The 20,534-nt window shown below is 34.2% G+C and overlaps 1 protein-coding gene across 2 annotated transcripts in view; it reads left to right on the top strand.

The window, feature by feature from the left end:
* Positions 1-2,420: 2,420 nt before the first annotated feature.
* Positions 2,421-20,534, top strand: part of LOC142334156 (solute carrier family 2, facilitated glucose transporter member 1-like) — a 151,563-nt gene continuing 133,449 nt past the window's right edge. For both annotated transcript variants that reach the window (XM_075381944.1, XM_075381939.1), the window contains exon 1: positions 2,421-2,552. In XM_075381944.1, coding sequence (XP_075238059.1) covers positions 2,530-2,552 — 23 coding nt within the window. In that variant the 5' untranslated portion in view covers positions 2,421-2,529. The remainder of the gene's footprint in view (positions 2,553-20,534) is intronic.

Genomic DNA, 20,534 nt, shown 5'->3' with positions numbered 1-20,534 from the left:
TTAATTTGGGTCTAAAAAATTATCTTTTGTCTTAATTTTATCAAAGGCGAAGAAATTACCGCGAAATTTTTCGCCAGCCGACATTCATTAACAAAGATTTTCCGAATTTTTGTTTAGATGAAGTTTGTTACATTCTTCGTGAATCACTCAATAATTAATTTAGTGTTAGAAATAAGAGCTCTATATATATATATATATATATATATATAGATTGATACGAATGAAATAAGAATTCAGGACATGTTTCCGAACACAAGTTCGGAAACGCTTCTTAGCAGTTGGCTGCTCTCGTGAGGCAGTGTATGGGCCGTTCTTTTTTATAAATACGACAGTAACCGGCATGATATACCTTTTCTTTTCCTGACTAGCCTACGGTAACTACCGTTTAGATAATACTTCAGAGGATGAATGAGGATGATATGTATGAGTGTAAATGAAGTGTAGTCTTGTACAGTCTCAGTTCTACCATTCCATTTTTACACGGATTTGAATACTAGATCGTGGATACCGGTGTTCTTTGGTGGTTGGGTTTCAATTAACCACACATCTCAGGAATGGTCGAACTGAGAATGTACAAGACTACACTTCATTTACACTCATACATATCATCCTCTGAAGAATTATCTAAACGGTAGTTACCGGAAGCTAAACAGTAAAAAGAAAGAAAGAAAGTTCTACCATTCCTGAGATGTGTGGTTAATTGAAACCCAACCACCAAAGAAACACCGGTATCCACGATCTAGTATTCAAATCCGTGTAAAAATAGCTGGCTTTACTAGGACTTGAACGCCGGAACTCTCGGCTTCCAAATATTGATTTGGGAAGACGCGTTCACCACTAGACCAACCCGGTTGGTTGGCATGATATACCTGCATATGTTAACAATTACGGCTTACGCCTCAGCTACTCAACGACTTCATTTTCCAGCAAAATGGTAGTCCTGCCCGTTTTCATAACGAGGTTCGACAGTACCTTAACACAACATTACATCGGCACTGGATAGGACCTGCGTCTGAAGAAGACCAACATATTATGCTGTGGCCACCAAGATCACCAGATCTCACGCCATGTGATTTCTTTCTCTGGGGTTACGTGAACGATAAGGTGTTTATCCCATCGATGCCGCACGATATCGCTGAGCTAAAAGATCGCATAATCAATGCGATCAACTCTATCGAAAATGACATGTTAGAACGAGTTTGGCAAGAGCTAGACTTTCGTGTTGATGTGTGCTGTGTCACCAGAGGAGCACATATTGAACATTTATATATTTTAACAAAAACTGTTTGAGTCCCTGCATCACCTCGTACAACTTTCATTTAGTTAAGTGAAATACTTTTTTTTGTAACTCCTAAGAACATTATGATACGCTCTGTATATGCAATAGACAATACATATACCATAATAGATAATAAACAATGTTTAAGCGTTCCATATAATAAGCAAAAAAAATTCGTTACAAAATTGTTACCGGCCCGATTTCATTTATATGTAATACATATCACATTTACAGAAATAATACAATTCTTATGATTATTCGTTGCTTAATAAATGAAATTGGGCCGGTAAGAGTTTTGCAACAAATTTTTCTACTTTTTGCTTATTATATGGAACATTTAAACATATTTTTTTTTTTTTAAAGAAAATTCTAATTTAATAACAGATTTTGATAATAGAAATGTAGTATCTTACTTTTTTTGATATATCATTTTATTAACAACAATTTTATAACAGAAATTTTTGTATTTTAAGCGGAGGAAATGCCACTGCGAGTCTCTTCTCGTACGGTTTACAATTTTAGTGTAATTTTTTTCGATATGAACTTTCTTCTTTATTTTTAGCACATGAAAATTTCCGGAACGTTTATTTCATTCATTCTTCGTGAATTAATCTGTGTAAAATTTTTTATTTATTTATGAATTACTCTTGTATATTGTATTTACGTTTTTAGAAAATACGTCTATATAAGATGTGATATGGTATGCGGTAATGATAACTCATTTCATATTTATATATATATATATATATATATATATATATATATATATATATATAATTTCCGAATTGCTCATCTTTAAAAACGAATAAAGTTTATTTATTTTTTACTTATCAAAAATCGATACAAGAGCAATTAATTTACTCATAGTAGACTTTTTTTTTCTTTAATTATCGTCATATATTTTATTAAATTTATATAAATTTCGTAAATCTTTATTTGTTTATTAATTCATATCTTGTTGTCTTCCTCTTCTACGTAAATTCATTATTTCTGTTTTAGATAATGATTTTTTTTTAATGTATATATACGTATATATATATATTATTTTATTTAATATTGCTATAAATATATCTTGTTTTGCAAATTATATATTTAGTATAACATTTTATTTATTCTAGTTAACACTGTGTGAAATATATTAATTTTGTTTTAGTGTTTTTGTGGGTTTTTTTTAAAATTATTTAGTGTTTTCTTTTTGTTCTTTTTTAATAAAATTTTGTGGTTAATATTTTTATTATTAAAAATCCAGTATGAGTTCAATCATCAACTTTTGGTATGTTTTAATTTGTATTATGTAGTTATATTTAATATATTAATTAATTAAAGCGATCTATTCCTGTAAGTTTAATATATTTAATAATTTTTGTGTTTATAAACGTTTTTACAACCGTACTTTGGTTTTTATTTCTGGAAGAAGCAATATGGAAAAAAAATTATATCGTATAAAAAAATTAAAAAAACATTTATTTCCAGGATTTAAACCCTGGATTAAAACTAATTTTTAATTATATTATAAAATCCCAGAGTTCTTTTCCTTAAATAAAATGTAACCTTTAAAATATTTTATTAATAGCTAGAAAAATCGTATAATATTTTTCCAAATTATTTATTTTACAATTATGGTAATTATGCATTTTGTGATGCGCTTATCTCATCAATATTTTTTATTATAATTTCCTTTGATCTATCCAGGAAAATCCTAGGGAAGATCCTTTTCTTTATTAATCATGGAGAAACATATCTATATACTGGTATTTTCTGAGAAAACATTATTTTATTATTAGAGTAGGCTTCAAGTCCAGAAGAAATCTTGGTTTGATTGTTTAGGTTACTCGGCTTTTTCATTATGCAAATACAATCTTACACCTATATAACAAACTATGGTTAGATCCATTCTTGAATATTGTGCTGTCATCTGGAATTATGTTAGGGACTATTCCTTTAATACAGAGTGTTTCATAATATTCTTAGGAGTTACAAAAATTCAATACAAAAAAAAGTATTTCACTTACCTAAATGAAAGTTGTACGAGGTGATGCAGGGACTTAAACAGTTTTTGTTAAAATCTATAAATGTGCTCCTCTGGTGACACGGCACACGTCAACACGATAAAATAGCTCTTGCCAAACTCATCCTAACATGTCATTTTCGATAGAGTTGATTGCATTGATTATGCGATACTTTAGCTCAGCGATATCTTACGGCATCGGTGGAATAAATACCTTATCTTTCACGTAACCCCAGAGAAGGAAATCACATGGCGTGAGGTCTGGTGATCTTGGTGACCACAGCATAATGTGTTGGTCTTCTTCAGACGCACGTCCTATCCAGCACCCAGGTAATCTTGTGTTAAGGTACTGTCGAACCTCGTTATGAAAACGGGCAGGACAACCATCTTGCTGGAAAATGAAGTCGTTGAGTAGCTGAGGCGTAAGCCATAATTGTAACATATCCAGGTATATCATGCCGGTTACTGTCGTTTTCATAAAAATGAACACACTGCCTCATGAGAGATCGGACAAAAAAGTTGACTTTTGGAGAATCCCGAATATGTTCCGCGTAATCGTGTGGGTTTTCAGTTCCCAAAAATCGCACGTTACCCACCGGGTTGGTCTAGTGGTTAACGCGTCTTCCCAAATCAGCTGATTTGGAAGTCGAGAGTTCCAGCATTCAAGTCCTAGTAAAGCCTGTTATTTTTACACGGATTTGAATACTAGATCGTGGATACCGGTGTTCTTTGGTGGTTAGGTTTCAATTAACCACACATTTCAGGACTGGTCGAACTGAGAATGTACAAGACTACACTTCATTTACACTCATACATAGCATCCTCATTCATCCTCTGAAGAATTATCTAAACTGTAGTTACTAAACAGGAAAAAGAAAGAAATAAACTCGCACATTATGACGGTTTACTTTGCCGCTAATATGGAAAGTAACTTCATCGCTGAAAATTTTCTTGTTTAGAAAATCTTCATCTAACAACATCTTTTCCTGTAACTATAAACAAAAATCTAGCCTACGTGTTTTATCTCCATCAGAAAGACGCTGGATTAATTGAAGATGATACGGTTTGCATAATAAACGTTTACGGAGAACTCTCCACACTGTTGTTTTCGGAATTCCTAATTCTCTCCCTGAAGCCGCAGTCGATTTTGACGGGCTACGAATGAAACTTGCACGCACACGTTCGACATTGACTTGTGAGGTTGATTGACGACCGGTTGATTTTCGCTTACACAAGCGACCGGTTTCATTGAATTGTTTATACCATGCACGAATTGAATTGTCACTTGGTGGCTCCTTATAAAATTTCAACCGAAACGCACGTTACACAGAAATTACTGACTTTGACAAGTGAAAATCTAACACACAAAACGACTTCTCACTTCCCGTCGCAGTCATTTTCTCTACTGTCGACGCCTAGCGACCAAATGGTTTACTAACTGCCTAGTATATGCAGAAAAAAAAAATTGAAGTACTCTTTTGTACAGTACTTGTTTTATTCTTATGAGTGAAATAATTTTTTGTTAATGAATTTTCGAAATCCCGAACAACATTATGAAACGCTCTGTAGTTTAGAAGCAGTAGAGAAACGACTATTCTATAAGGTGTCCCAAACGTCTCGCAGCATAGGGATCTATAGGGATATATAGATTGTTTCTAAAGTTGTGGGCTAGCTATACTTTTTCGGATTCTACATGTAAAACTAAACAAAAAATATCCTTAGGAAAAATGGCAATTTCTCCTTCGTTCTCCCCCTGTCAGTTATTTTATTATTTTACTATAAATATTTATGTATCAAGTTCGGATGGACGAATCACATTAATATTTGGTAAGCGTCTTGATAGATTATACAAACTGGTGTGTAATATTTATGAAAAAGGGGAATTTCCGTCAGACTTCAAAAAAAGTGTTATAGTAATGATACCAAAGAAATCAGGGGCAGATAAATGTGAAGAATACAGAACAATTAGGTTAACTAGTCATGCATCAAAAATCTTAACTAGAATTCTATACAGAAGAATTGAGAGGAGAGTGGAGGAAGTGTTAGGAGAAGACCAGTTTGGTTTCAGGAAAAGTATAGGGACAAGGGAAGCAATTTTAGGCCTCAGATTAATAGTAGAAGGAAGATTAAAGAAAAACAAACCAACATACTTGGCGTTTATAGACCTAGAAATGGCATTCGATAACGTAGACTGGAATAAAATGTTCAGCATTTTAAAAAAATTAGGGTTCAAATACAGAGATAGAAGAACAATTGCTAACATGTACAGGAACCAAACAGCAACAGTAGCAATTGAAGAACATAAGAAAGAAGCCCTAATAAGAAAGGGAGTCCGACAAGGATGTTCCCTATCTCCGTTACTTTTTAATATTTACATGGAACTAGCAGTTAATGATGTTAAAGAACAATTTAGATTCGGAGTAACAGTACAAGGTGAAAAGATAAAGATGCTACGATTTGCTGATGATATAGTAATTCTAGCCCAGAGTAAAAAGGATTTAGAAGAAACAATGAACGGCATAGATGAAGTTCCTACGCAAGAACTATCGCATGAAAATAAACAAGAACAAAACAAAAGTAATGAAATGTAGTAGAAATAACAAAGATGGACCACTGAATGTGAAAATAGGAGGAGAAAAGATTATGGAGGTAGAAGAATTTTGTTATTTGGGAAGTAGAATTACTAAAGATGGACGAAGCAGGAGCGATATAAAATGCCGAATAGCACAAGCTAAACGAGCCTTCAGTAAGAAATATAATTTGTCTACATCAAAAATTAATTTAAATATCAGGAAAAGATTTTTTAAAGTATATGATTGGAGTGTCGCTTTATATGGAAGTGAAACTTGGACGATCGGAGTATCTGAGAAGAAAAGATTAGAAGCTTTTGAAATGCGGTGCTATAGGAGAATGTTAAAAATCAGACGGGTGGATAAAGTGACAAATGAGGAGGTATTGCGGCAAGTAGATGAAGAAAGAAGCATTTGGAAAAATATAGTTAAAAGAAGAGACAGACTTATAGGCCACATACTAAGGCATCCTGGAATAGTCGCTTTAATTTTGGAAGGACAGGTAGAAGGGAAAAATTGTGTAGGCAGGCCACGTTTGGAATATGTAAAACAAATTGTTAGGGATGTAGGATGTAGAAGGTATACTGAAATGAAACGACTAGCACTAGATAGGGAATCTTGGAGAGCTGCATCAAACCAGTCAAATGACTGAAGACAAAAAAAAAAAAAAAAAGCGTCTTGTAGAAAAAGTTTTAAAATTAGCAAAAAATCAGGACTTAAATACCTTCGCAAATTACAAAATGGCGGCCATGTTTATTTTTAGTAGAATCCAAAAAAGTATAGCTAGCTCACCATTTTAGAAACACTTTGTATACAATGTATTTTTATCAATATATTTGAAATGTATTTTTTTTTAAAGATTTTCTGAGCTTTATCACCAGGAACATTAAATTTCATTTTTATGAAGAATTTAAAGTATGACGTTGTTAATTTTTGTTTAAATATTCGATTAGTTTTAAATGACATGAAGGAGAGAACTGGAAAACAGAATATTAATGTTTACTAGGATAAGGAGATTTTGTTTGTTTTGTTTATGTTAATTTAATCATAAGTTACGCGTTTTGTTTTTATGTTTCATTTTTCAATGGAATTTTATCTGTTTTATTATTAAATGGAAACTGCTGTGTCAGATTAGGGGATCCTATAAAGACCAACCGACGGAGTTGGTCTAGCGGTCCAACTCCTCATCGCAATACCTCTGATTTCGAAGTCGAGAGTTCTAAAGTTCAAATCCTATTAAAGACAGTAACTTTTATAAGGATTTGAATACTAGATCGTGGATACCGGTGTTTTTTGGATGGTTGGGTTTCAATTAACCACACATCTCAGGACTGGTTGATCTTTTCTTTTTCCTGTTTAGCCTCCGGTAATTATCTTTCAGATAATACTTCAGAGGATGATAAGTATGAGCGTAAATGAAGTGTAGTTTTGTATAGTCTCAGTTCGACCGTTCCTGAGATGTGTGGTTAATTGAAACTCAACCACCAAAGAATACCGGTAAAAACGATCTAATATTCAAATCCGTGTACAAATAACTGATTTTACTAGGACTTTAACGCTGGTACTCTCGACTTCCAAATCAGCTGATTTGGGAAGACGCGTTCACCATTAGACCAACCCGGTGGGTACCTTGAAATGATATCTTTCTTTTTCCTGTTTAAATAACTACCGTTTAGATAATTCTTCAGAGGATGAATGAGGATGATATGTATGAGTGTAGTCTTGTATATTCTCAGTTCGACCATCCCTGAGATGTGTGGTTAATTGAAACACAACCACCAAAGAACACCGGTATACACGATCTAGTATTCAAATCCGTGTACAAATAACTGATTTTACTAGGACTTTAACGCTGGTACTCTCGACTTCCAAATCAGCTGATTTGGGAAGACGCGTTCACCATTAGACCAACCCGGTGGGTACCTTGAAATGATATCTTTCTTTTTCCTGTTTAAATAACTACCGTTTAGATAATTCTTCAGAGGATGAATGAGGATGATATGTATGAGTGTAGTCTTGTATATTCTCAGTTCGACCATCCCTGAGATGTGTGGTTAATTGAAACACAACCACCAAAGAACACCGGTATACACGATCTAGTATTCAAATCCGTGTAAAAATAACTGGCTTTACTAGGACTTTAACGCTGGTACTCTCGACTTCCAAATCAGCTGATTTGGGAAGACGCGTTCACCATTAGACCAACCCGGTGGGTACCTTGAAATGATATCTTTCTTTTTCCTGTTTAAATAACTACCGTTTAGATAATTCTTCAGAGGATGAATGAGGATGATATGTATGAGTGTAGTCTTGTATATTCTCAGTTCGACCGTTCCTGAGATGTGTGGTTAATTGAAACTCAACCACCAAAGAACACCGGTATCCACGATCTAGTATTCAAATCCGTGTAAAAATAACTGGCTTTACTAGGACTTTAACGCTGGTACTCTCGACTTCCAAATCAGCTGATTTGGGAAGACGCGTTCACCATTAGACCAACCCGGTGGGTACCTTGAAATGATATCTTTCTTTTTCCTGTTTAAATAACTACCGTTTAGATAATTCTTCAGAGGATGAATGAGGATGATATGTATGAGTGTAGTCTTGTATATTCTCAGTTCGACCGTTCCTGAGATGTGTGGTTAATTGAAACTCAACCACCAAAGAACACCGGTATCCACGATCTAGTATTCAAATCCGTGTAAAAGTAATCGACTTTACTAGGACTTGAATGCTGGAACTCTCGACTTCCAAATCAGCTGATTTGGGAAGACCCGTTCAGCACTAGACCAACCCGGTTGGTTAAAGGAATGGTCGACTTGAGATTGTACTAAATTACCTTCATTTACATTCATACATATCTCCTTTGTAGTAATACCTTACGGTTGTTCCGGAGGCCAAAACCTTACGGTTGTTCCGGAGGCCAAACAGAAAAAAAATATAGGATTCTATAAAAATATAAATTGAATTAAATAATCAGAACCTAGGCCTTTAATCCGGATGTCCCGGGTTCGAACCTCGGTGAGGTATGACATTTTTCATACGCTTCCATTGGGCTAAATGACCAAGACAGGTGATGCCCGTAATCTCCATAAAAAAATTTATATATTTTTTTAATTTAATTTTCTTAATTAATCTCCAACATTTCAGTTCATGTTCATCATATTCTAGCGAAACCTTAGAAGTTAATTTGTACAGTTTATTTCGGTATTATAAAAAAAAATTCTTCTCTACCTTATATTTTTCTTTAAACTCATTATTTTCTAAGAAACAGTTATTTTGATAAATATTTAATTAAAAATACTAAACGTGAATTAGATACAAATGGACGAAAGTGAATCTACGTGGCTCAGCTGATAAATTTTGCACAGTAGCGTGTGCTACACGGAGACAAAAAGTACTATTAGAGGTGGGCGTGGCAGAACAAGATAGCTAAAATCCCCCTCTATAAACCTGCGATAATGCGTTGAAATCCGTTTACCGGTTTGTTTTCAGTAGCAAGTAAAATGGAGTAGACTACGTCCAACACGGTTAAAACAACGTGCAGTGATCGAATTTTTAACATCAGAAAATATGAATCCTACCAATATTTTTCATCGTTTAAAAGCGGTTTACGGTAGTAAAACTGTTGACAAGAGTACTGTGAATAGGTGGACGTTGAAATTTCACGAATTTGTAAAGCGATAATTGAGGACGCACCACGCAACGGACGACCGATTTCTGTGTCTGACATCGATAAGTAGTTGGACGATTTACTTCGAAGTGACCGATGAATCACCCAGCAATGCATCACTGATGCATATGATGTGGTGATGGCATATCTAAAGAACGAGTATCGAGCGATTGGGTTACCGTAAAATCTGTACACGATGGGTACCGCGCAAATTTTCTGATGGCTCTCCGGAAGCTGAAGTTTGAGCCTATTCCGCATCTGCCATACTCGCCGGATTTGGCTCCGTACGATTTATACTTTTTCCCTCATCTCAGTAGGGATCTCAAAGGTAATCATTACACCAACGACGATGAGGTGAAGGAAGCTGTAGCCATTTGGTTCCGAGAAAGATCGCCAGAATTTTACAGTGACAGAAACTTGTTACAAGTTGAGAAACGTGTATCAGTGTAAACGGGGATTATATTGAAAAAATAAATACTGTATTTAGTAGCTAAGGTTTTTTTTAAATTTCTTTCCAATATATCTTTTCATTCCTATGCTACACAAATTTTCCCTTTTCTTTCCCCCATTTCTCTTTCCCTTATATCCTTTTCCTGTTTCTTCTTTTTTATTTTTTCCCTTTCCATTTCCTTTTCCCGCTTTTCATTTTCCTCTTTTTTTCCATTTTTTGTTTTTAGGTTCTTTCCTTTCTCCCTTTTTCCCCGCGCGTAAATCGGTCCATATATGTGCAAATTTTACCAGCCGAGCCTCGTATGTTCCTTACCATGATAATAATAATAATAATAATAATAATAATAATAATAATAATAATAATAATAATAATAATAATAATAATAATAATAATAATAATAATAATAATAATAATAATCTTACTAGAGTTTCTTTATTTTGTAATTTACCGAAAGAAGTTGGGTATTTTTTTTATTCTAATAAAAAAGGATTTTTAGTTAATAAATGTATGCGTGAAAAAACTATTTAATTTGGCTATTTAAAAATTAAAATGCGTACAAAAATAAACAACTGTGACGTGCACGACACAGATTATTACGTAATCTTATTTAAATATATTTATTATTAAATTGTTATTAAAATAATGATGCTAAGAATGGTATGACGTAATTAAATACGTAAGAGATTTTTTTTTAAATTACATTTGATGTTAATATTTTTAATACAGTTAACTACATCATAATAACGGGATTTCTTTCTTTAAGTTTTCCTATAAAATAAAAATCTTCTATTTGTTACAAAAGAAGAAATGATTTATTTTTTTCAATATGATAACGGCAAAGAAATATGTAAGATTTTTTTTTTTTTTATAAACCGTCTTATAAAATTTAAGAAATTAAAATTCTGTATATATTTTTATATAAAATGGTACGTAGATATGTAGAATAATATTACAAATAAAAAAATAGTAGAAAGTAGAAAACAGCACATATTTTTAAAATGATGTAGTTATGTAATTAATCAAAATTCTGAAAATAACAGTAAATCTTGCGTAATTAATTATTAAATATTATTGAAAGACGTCATTTATATATATATACTAGCAGATCCGGTAATGCTTCACTATTGCTAGATTTGAGTATATGACCACAATTGAAAGTTTGATAAAACATTAACAAAATGAACATTACGGAACTTAACAACGTAACCTTTCCCTTTTACCCTTTTCCCTTTTCACCATTTTCTTTTTTATCATATTTCCTATCCCCCATTTCCCCTTTTCCATCCCGTTCGCTTTCCACCTTCATTTTCTTTCATTTATTTTCCTTTCCCCTTCCTCTTTCCATTTCCCGTTTCCCCTTTTTCTTATTTTTCCATTTTCCCCTTCTTTCCTGTTACATTTTTCGGCTTTTCCCGTTTCCGATTTTTCCCCGTTTTCCCTCCCGCGCGAAAATCGGTCCAGTAGTTTTTTAGTCTGTAGCGAATACACATATCGGAAACACTGAAATGGAATTGTAAAATATTTAGTGTTAAAATTATTATCCAAGTAATTTTATTTATTTGTTTTTATCTTAAAACTAGCAATGCTTCGCTGTTGCTAGATTGCAGTATGTATATACAGAGTGATTGAAAGAAACGGGAAATTTTTAAAGTTGTGTTGGTAGCCGTGGACGATAGGTTCCACTTGATAAGCCAGCCTCTCTAACCTAACCTGCCATTTAGTTGTCATGGATCCTTGGAGTGGTGTGCAACGAGCATTTGCTATCAAAGCGTTTTACAAAAACAATGACGGTGTGGAGGGAGCGCGTAGCGAATTTCGCCGTCATTTTAATCTGGGCCGGCACGACCGTGTTCCATCAGCACATCCAATTAAAACACGGATATCTAATTTTGAGGAAACCGGTTCGGCAATGAAAAAGAAACCTCCAGGCCGTGAGCGAACCGTCCGTACACCACAGAATGTTGAAGCTTTACAAGATGCTGTCACACGAAGTCCATATCGGTCAATCCGTCGTCTCTCAACATCTTTACAATCGCATAGTTCAAGTCTTCGAAGTTAGTGAAGGACTTGCAATACCATTCATACAAGTTACAGATCGTCCAGGAACTGAAAGCGAACGATGCGGTTGTGCGAGCACAATTCTGTAATGTAATGCTTCAGAAGATAAACGATAACGAAGAGTTTGTTCACGAACTGTGGATGTCAGACGAAGCGCATTTCCACCTCAGTCGATTTTTAACAAGCAAAATTTCAGATACTGGGCACAAGAAAATCCTACACACCTACAACAGCGTCCGTTGCACAGCCAGAAAGTGACCGTGTGGTGTGCTATGTCATCTTACGGTGTTATAGGCCCTTATTTTTTTGAGGATGACAACGGTTTTGCGATTACAGTGACGTCGGCTCGTCACGTAGCCGTGCTTGTAACCTTTGTTGTGGAACAACAAAAGAGATTTCCACCGATTCTTAACACAGCCTGGTTTCAACAAGACGGAGCAACGTCACATACTGCACGAATATAGATGGCAGCTGTACGCCGATTGTTTGGACGTGTCATTTGACGAAATGGTGACATTAGATGGCCTCCCAGATCGCCTGATCTCTCAGCTTGCGATTACTTTTTGTAGGGTCACCTTAAAAGCAATGTGTTCCACAGTAGACCTGCTACGACGGAAGAACTGAAAGCAAAGATCTGAGAGGCAATTGCGGAAATTCCAGTTGAGATGTTACGTCAAACCGTGAACAATTTAACGAAGAGACTTCGTGAGTGTTTATGTAGAAGAGGAGGTCACCTGGAAGATTTCATCTTTAAAAAATAAACTAAAATGTATGTATCCTAAAATGGCAACATTTGTACAATTACATGAAATAAAATTCATTTTCTAAAAAAAATGTTTCATTAACGTTATTTAATTTTTTAAATTTCCCGTTTCTTTGAATCATCCTGTTTATATTAAATGAACATAATTGAAAGTTTCATAAAACTTTAGAAAATTTTGCTTTAATGCCTTCGGAATGTTATCAGAAATGATTATTTTGTTGTTATGCACCAGTTGAAAAAAGGTTTGCTTCAATTTTTATTAAACAAAATTTTTAAAAAAAATCGCTACAATATCCATTTTTTTTCTCCTATTTTCCTTGATAACTCGAAAATTGTTCATTTTAGAGAAAATATCGAGACAAATAAAAATTTTGTTATTAAAGTTTAAAAACAATATTATCGGTTGAAAATTTGAAAAATACGTTATTATTGATGCAAAAATACGTAGTAATAACTGTCAAAAAAATGCAAAAAAAACAAGACTTTTTTTTGAAATGTTTTTCCGGGTACTTATATTATACATAAGACCTTCAGATTTTTCCTCAAAAAGCTTTTTGATATGATATAGCAACACGCCAAATTTCAACAAAATCGGGCTGACAGTTTTTACACAATAATTTTGCGTTCCAGATTTAAAAAAAAAACGAATTTTCCAAATTGTGTAGAACTTAAAATAAAGTCTCTAGATACTAGATAATTTAATTACATATAAAAGTACACTTAAACTTTCAAATACATTTAAAAAAATTTAAATCTGTTAATTAGGAGAACCTGGGGAATTTTTCAAATGTACTTACTATTATTATAAACATACTTGTTATTGAGTGTAGACCAGTAATTTTCGGAGCGAAAATAAAACAAATATAATTACTATTTTTATTGTTAACGCGTAAAAAAATTGGTTGTAAGTTATTAATGAATCGTGTTCAGGAACGCGTAGTTTACGCAAAGAACTCTGACGCATTGTTGGAAGAGAGCAAATTGTTGTAACGGATGATCGTTAAGTTACGCAACCCAAATGACAACACATTGTTTTTTAGATAACCTTTTTATTAATTTACAAAATAATATTAACATTTACAAAAGTATTACGTACAAGTTTATATTAATTGCTGGAAATCCACAATGATTTTTAGTGCATGCATCAACGCGTTTACTTACATTATTTGTTTAGCAGTGATATTTGATATACAGTCCTCAATATTTTGTTGTAAGTACACCAAGTGTGTGCGGGTTGTTTGAGTAGATATTATCTTTAAAAAAGTCCCATAAATAAAAATCGGGAGGACTAAGGTCCGGTGAACGAGAACCCCTTAGACCTTGATAAATTATCCGGTTATCGAAGAAATTCGTTCGCCGCGTATGAAGTTGCTTCGTCTTGTTATAGACGGCAATCACATTCATCGGCATCTAGCAGAGCTATAAATTGCACGATTATTTCTTGATACTGTTCAGATGTGATTATCCGTGAAAAAAAGATAGGCCCACAATTCATCGAACCCACCGTGTTGGTCTAATGGTGAACGCGTCTTCCCAAATCAGCTGATTTGGAAGTCGAGAGTACCAGCGTTCAAGTCCTAGTAAAGCCAGTTATTTTTACACGGATTTGAATACGTGTATACCGGTGTTCTTTGGTGGTTGTGTTTCAATTAACCACACATCTCAGGGATGGTCGAACTGAGAATATACAAGACTACATTCATACATATCATCCTCATTCATCCTCTGAAGAATTATCTAAACGGTAGTTATTTAAACAGGAAAAAGAAAGATATCATTTCAAGGTACCCACCGGGTTGGTCTAATGGTGAACGCGTCTTCCCAAATCAGCTGATTTGGAAGTCGAGAGTACCAGCGTTAAAGTCCTAGTAAAGCCAGTTATTTTTACACGGATTTGAATACTAGATCGTGTATACTGGTGTTCTTTGGTGGTTGGGTTTCAATTAACCACACATCTCAGGGATGGTCGAACTGAGAATATACAAGACTACACTCATACATATCATCCTCATTCATCCTCTGAAGAATTATCTAAACGGTAGTTATTTAAACAGGAAAAAGAAAGATATCATTTCAAGGTACCCACCGGGTTGGTCTAATGGTGAACGCGTCTTCCCAAATCAGCTGATTTGGAAGTCGAGAGTACCAGCGTTAAAGTCCTAGTAAAGCCAGTTATTTTTACACGGATTTGAATACTAGATCGTGTATACTGGTGTTCTTTGGTGGTTGGGTTTCAATTAACCACACATCTCAGGGATGGTCGAACTGAGAATATACAAGACTACACTCATACATATCATCCTCATTCATCCTCTGAAGAATTATCTAAACGGTAGTTATTTAAACAGGAAAAAGAAAGATATCATTTCAAGGTACCCACCGGGTTGGTCTAATGGTGAACGCGTCTTCCCAAATCAGCTGATTTGGAAGTCGAGAGTACCAGCGTTAAAGTCCTAGTAAAGCCAGTTATTTTTACACGGATTTGAATACTAGATCGTGTATACTGGTGTTCTTTGGTGGTTGGGTTTCAATTAACCACACATCTCAGGGATGGTCGAACTGAGAATATACAAGACTACACTCATACATATCATCCTCATTCATCCTCTGAAGAATTATCTAAACGGTAGTTATTTAAACAGGAAAAAGAAAGATATCATTTCAAGGTACCCACCGGGTTGGTCTAATGGTGAACGCGTCTTCCCAAATCAGCTGATTTGGAAGTCGAGAGTACCAGCGTTAAAGTCCTAGTAAAGCCAGTTATTTTTACACGGATTTGAATACTAGATCGTGTATACCGGTGTTCTTTGGTGGTTGTGTTTCAATTAACCACACATCTCAGGGATGGTCGAACTGAGAATATACAAGACTACACTCATACATATCATCCTCATTCATCCTCTGAAGAATTATCTAAACGGTAGTTATTTAAACAGGAAAAAGAAAGATATCATTTCAAGGTACCCACCGGGTTGGTCTAATGGTGAACGCGTCTTCCCAAATCAGCTGATTTGGAAGTCGAGAGTACCAGCGTTAAAGTCCTAGTAAAGCCAGTTATTTTTACACGGATTTGAATACTAGATCGTGTATACCGGTGTTCTTTGGTGGTTGTGTTTCAATTAACCACACATCTCAGGGATGGTCGAACTGAGAATATACAAGACTACACTCATACATATCATCCTCATTCATCCTCTGAAGAATTATCTAAACGGTAGTTATTTAAACAGGAAAAAGAAAGATATCATTTCAAGGTACCCACCGGGTTGGTCTAATGGTGAACGCGTCTTCCCAAATCAGCTGATTTGGAAGTCGAGAGTACCAGCGTTAAAGTCCTAGTAAAATCAGTTATTTGTACACGGATTTGAATATTAGATCGTTTTTACCGGTATTCTTTGGTGGTTGGGTATCAATTAACCACACATCTCAGGAATGGTCGAACTGAGAATATACAAGACTACACTTCATTTACACTTATACATATCATCCTCTGAAGTATTATCTGAACGGTAATTACCGGAGGCTAAACAGGAAAAAGAAGACATTTCTTCGATGAGATACACCACACACCCTAATTTTTTTTTTGCGAATATAATGGCTGTTCGTGGAACACATTTGGATTTTCTGAAAACTATATTCTGTAATTTTGATTGTTAACATACCCACTAAGAGGAACCCAAGCTTCATCGCAGGAAAAAAAACCTTGTCTAGAACAGTTACGTCATTTCTAACAAAATTTCTGAATCACCGATAATACTGCAATCCTTTCTTTTTATCTGGTTCTTGGACTCGATGACTTACGTTAATCCGGTACGGATGTAATTTTAGAACTTTAGTTGTCTTATGAACAATTAGGTAAGATAACCAAAACCGGTTAGAAAGTTTTCGAAGAGACCTTTTTTTTGAGAACGAAGTGTTTCATTTATCGTCTGCAGACTTTCGTCAGTTAAAATACTTGGACGACCGGTACTCTCAGGGTCATGCATATTACTTGTATCCCAAAAACGATTAAATAAACGACATATAGTGAATTAGCATCTGGAAAAGCATTTAAAAATTCTTCTCCGCGTACGATTTCGATTCGTAGTAAATCACAACAATAAAGACGCGTTGTTCTTACGTAAAATTCATTAGTGCTCAGACTAAACAAACTGCTTGGTGCTATGTCCATTGTTACTCGAAGGCGTGATCTAGCAGTGCTATAATACACTATTCTATCATACAAAAAATTTGTTGTTTGTTTGTTTTTGTCTTCAGTCACTTGACTGGTTTGATGCAGCTCTCCAAGATTCCCTATTTAGTGCTAGTCGTTTCATTTCAGTATACCCTCTACATCCTACATCCCTAACAATTTGTTTTACATATTCCAAACGTGGCCTGCCTACACAATTTTTCCCTTCTACCTGTCCCTCCAATATTAAAGCGACTATTCCAGGGTGCCTTAGTATGTGGCCTATAAGTTTGTCTCTTCTTTTAACTATATTTTTCCAAGTGCTTCTTTCTTCATCTATTTGCCGCAATACCTCTTCATTTGTCACTTTATCCACCCATCTGATTTTTAACATTCTCCTACAGCACCACATATCAAAAGCTTCTAATCTTTTCTTCTCAGATACTCCGATTGTCCAAGTTTCACTTCCATATAAACCGACACTCCAAACATACACTTTCAAAAATCGTTTCCTGACATTTAAATTAATTTTTGATGTAAACAAATTATATTTCTGACTGAAGGCTCGTTTCGCTTGTCCTATTCGGCATTTTATATCGCTCCTGCTTCGTCCATCTTTAGTAATTCTACTTCCCAAATAACAAAATTCTTCTACCTCTATAATCTTTTCTCCTCCTATTTTCACATTCAGTGATCCATCTTTGTTATTTCTACTACATTTCATTACTTTTGTTTTGTTCTTGTTTATTTTCACGCGATAGTTCTTGCGTAGGACTTCATCTATGCCGTTCATTGTTTCTTCTAAATCCTTTTTACTCTCGGCTAGAATTACTATATCATCAGCAAATCGTAGCATCTTTATCTTTTCACCTTGTACTGTTACTCCGAATCTAAATTGTTCTTTAACATCATTAACTGCTAGTTCCATGTAAAGATTAAAAAGTAATGGAGATAGAGAACATCCTTGTCGGACTCCCTTTCTTATTATGGCTTCTTTCTTATGTTCTTCAATTGCTACTGTTGCTGTTTGGTTCCTGTACATGTTAGCAATTGTTCTTCTATCTCTGTATTTGAACCCTAATTTTTTTTAAATGCTGAACATTTTATTCCAGTCTACGTTATCGAATGCCTTTTCTAGGTCTACAAACGCCAAGTATGTTGGTTTGTTTTTCTTTAATCTTCCTTCTACTATTAATCTGAGGCCTAAAATTGCTTCCCTTGTCCCTATACTTTTCCTGAAACCAAATTGGTCTTCTCCTAACACTTCCCCCACTCTCTTCTCAATTCTTCTGTATAGAATTCTAGTTAAGATTTTTGATGCATGACTAGTTAAACTAATTGTTCTGTATTCTTCACATTTATCTGCCCCTGATTTCTTTGGTATCATTACTATAACACTTTTTTTGAAGTCTGACGGAAATTCCCCTTTTTCATAAATATTACACACCAGTTTGTATAATCTATCAATCGCCTCCTCCCCTGCACTGCGCAGTAATTTTACAGGTATTCCGTCTATTCCAGGAGCCTTTCTGCCATTTAAATCTTTTAATGCTCTCTTAAATTCAGATCTCAGTATTGTTTCTCCCATTTCATCCTCCTCAACTTCCTCTTCTTCCTCTATAAAACCATTTTCTAATTCATTTCCTCCGTATAACTCTTCAATATATTCCACCCATCTATCGACTTTACCTTTCGTATTATATATAGGTGTACCATCTTTGTTTAACACATTATTAGATTTTAATTTATGTACCCCAAAATTTTCCTTAACTTTCCTGTATGCTCCGTCTATTTTACAAAAAATTATCCTAATAAAAATATTTTTTTACAAATTTAACTGTAATTCCTACAAAGCAGAAAAATTTGAGTTACACGACTTTACGATCATTCTGTATAATGCTAGATTTTACAAGATATTGATTTTATTGACCATTATTTTTTTTTTTTAATTTAATTTAGTTTAAATTTTGTTTTTTATGAATGAAACGTGCGAAGTTTGGACAGATTCGCTCTATATCTATTAACAATACAATCTGTTTTGTTTTTTTTTTTTTTTCATTTTTATAATTATTATTATTAATAGGTAATCTTTGTGCTTGTCGTAAGTTAAGTTGTCCTAATGTCATGCTAATATTTACTATTCACGTGCATTTTAATGTTAGATTATATCGGTTTGATTCACGTGACTCATGTAACCTTAGTGTTCTTTGTTCCGTTCTATTTGTCATGCATCTCCTTTATTCTAACCTCCCCACTTTTTTTTACCATTTTTATTTTTTATTTACTTCCTTCTAATTTTATTTTAATAAATTTAATTTTTATTACTTTTTTGGAATTATAGCTTTAGAATTATACAAGCAAGAAAGTATGGTAAACAATCAAAAAATGGGGCTTTTTTTTTTACATTTCTTGATTTTCATGACCCCCTGGGAACGCAAAAAAAAATCAAAGCGAGGGAGGAATGTTCGTACGTACATACGTTGGCGTTTGGGACGCGTTATATTGTACAGACTCAAATTAAATTTTTGGGGGTCAACATTTCCAGTTGGTTGAGGAGGTTGATTTTTCGGGTTTAATTTTCTAAAAATTTTGCAGACATAATCCCAGTTTATATGGGATTATCCCATATTATTATTATATTAATCCCACTTTATATAAGCCTTAGTACATTCATTTAAAAGATAGAATTTTTAAAAGATTTTTACCCCAAAATTTCCCCCTACCCAAAAATAAAAAAAAAATTTTTTTTATGTATTGCACTTTTTTTTTAAACGAATCTTTGTTTTATATCTTTTTAGGCATTGTAGTGGTGCAAGCGGTCGAAAAAAAAATACATTGTTTCAACATTTTGGGTGATCGATCCAAAGTTCAAAAACATCGATTTTTTTTTAATTTTAAAACTTTATTTTGTTTTGATAATAATTATTTTTAATAATAATAGGTAGTTTAAAAAGTATTGAGCCGTTTGCTCACGAGATAGCGTTAGTATATTCTGATAAAATTCGAGGAATACCTAAGCAGTCATGACATAACCTTAAACATCAATCACACCAAACAGTACTGACTACAAAAAAAAAAAGCTCGACACACACGATCTGACTCGAGACAATTTACTGGATCGAATTTCTATCTGCGAATATTTACTGAAACGTAATGAAATCAAGATATCTCTGAAGCGGTTAATCACTAGTGATGAAAAGTGGTTAACCTACGACAAAAATGTGCAAACAAGATCGTGATCGAACCAAGAAGAGGCTCTTCAGTCTGTGGCAAAGCCTATACTGACGTCCAGAAGGTTATCCTGTGGGTTTGATGGGATTGGCAGGGAATCGTGCATCACAAGCTTCTGTTACCAGGCAGAACGATAGTACTTGTACTGTTGCCCACCGGGCTGATCTAGTGATCGACTCGTCGTCGTAAATTAACTGATTTCGAAGTCGAGAGTTCTAAGGTTTAAATTCTAGTAAAGGCGCAGTTACTTTTATACGGATTTTAATACTAGATCGTGGATACCGGTGTTCTTTGGTGGTTAGGTTTCAATTAAAATCACACATCTCAGGA

Source organism: Lycorma delicatula, chromosome 13 (genome assembly GCF_047948215.1).
Source record: "Lycorma delicatula isolate Av1 chromosome 13, ASM4794821v1, whole genome shotgun sequence".
In the NCBI taxonomy this organism is placed as follows: domain Eukaryota; kingdom Metazoa; phylum Arthropoda; class Insecta; order Hemiptera; family Fulgoridae; genus Lycorma; species Lycorma delicatula.
The sequence above is the reverse complement of the archived record's forward strand: the minus strand, read 5'-3'. Positions and strand labels throughout refer to the sequence as shown.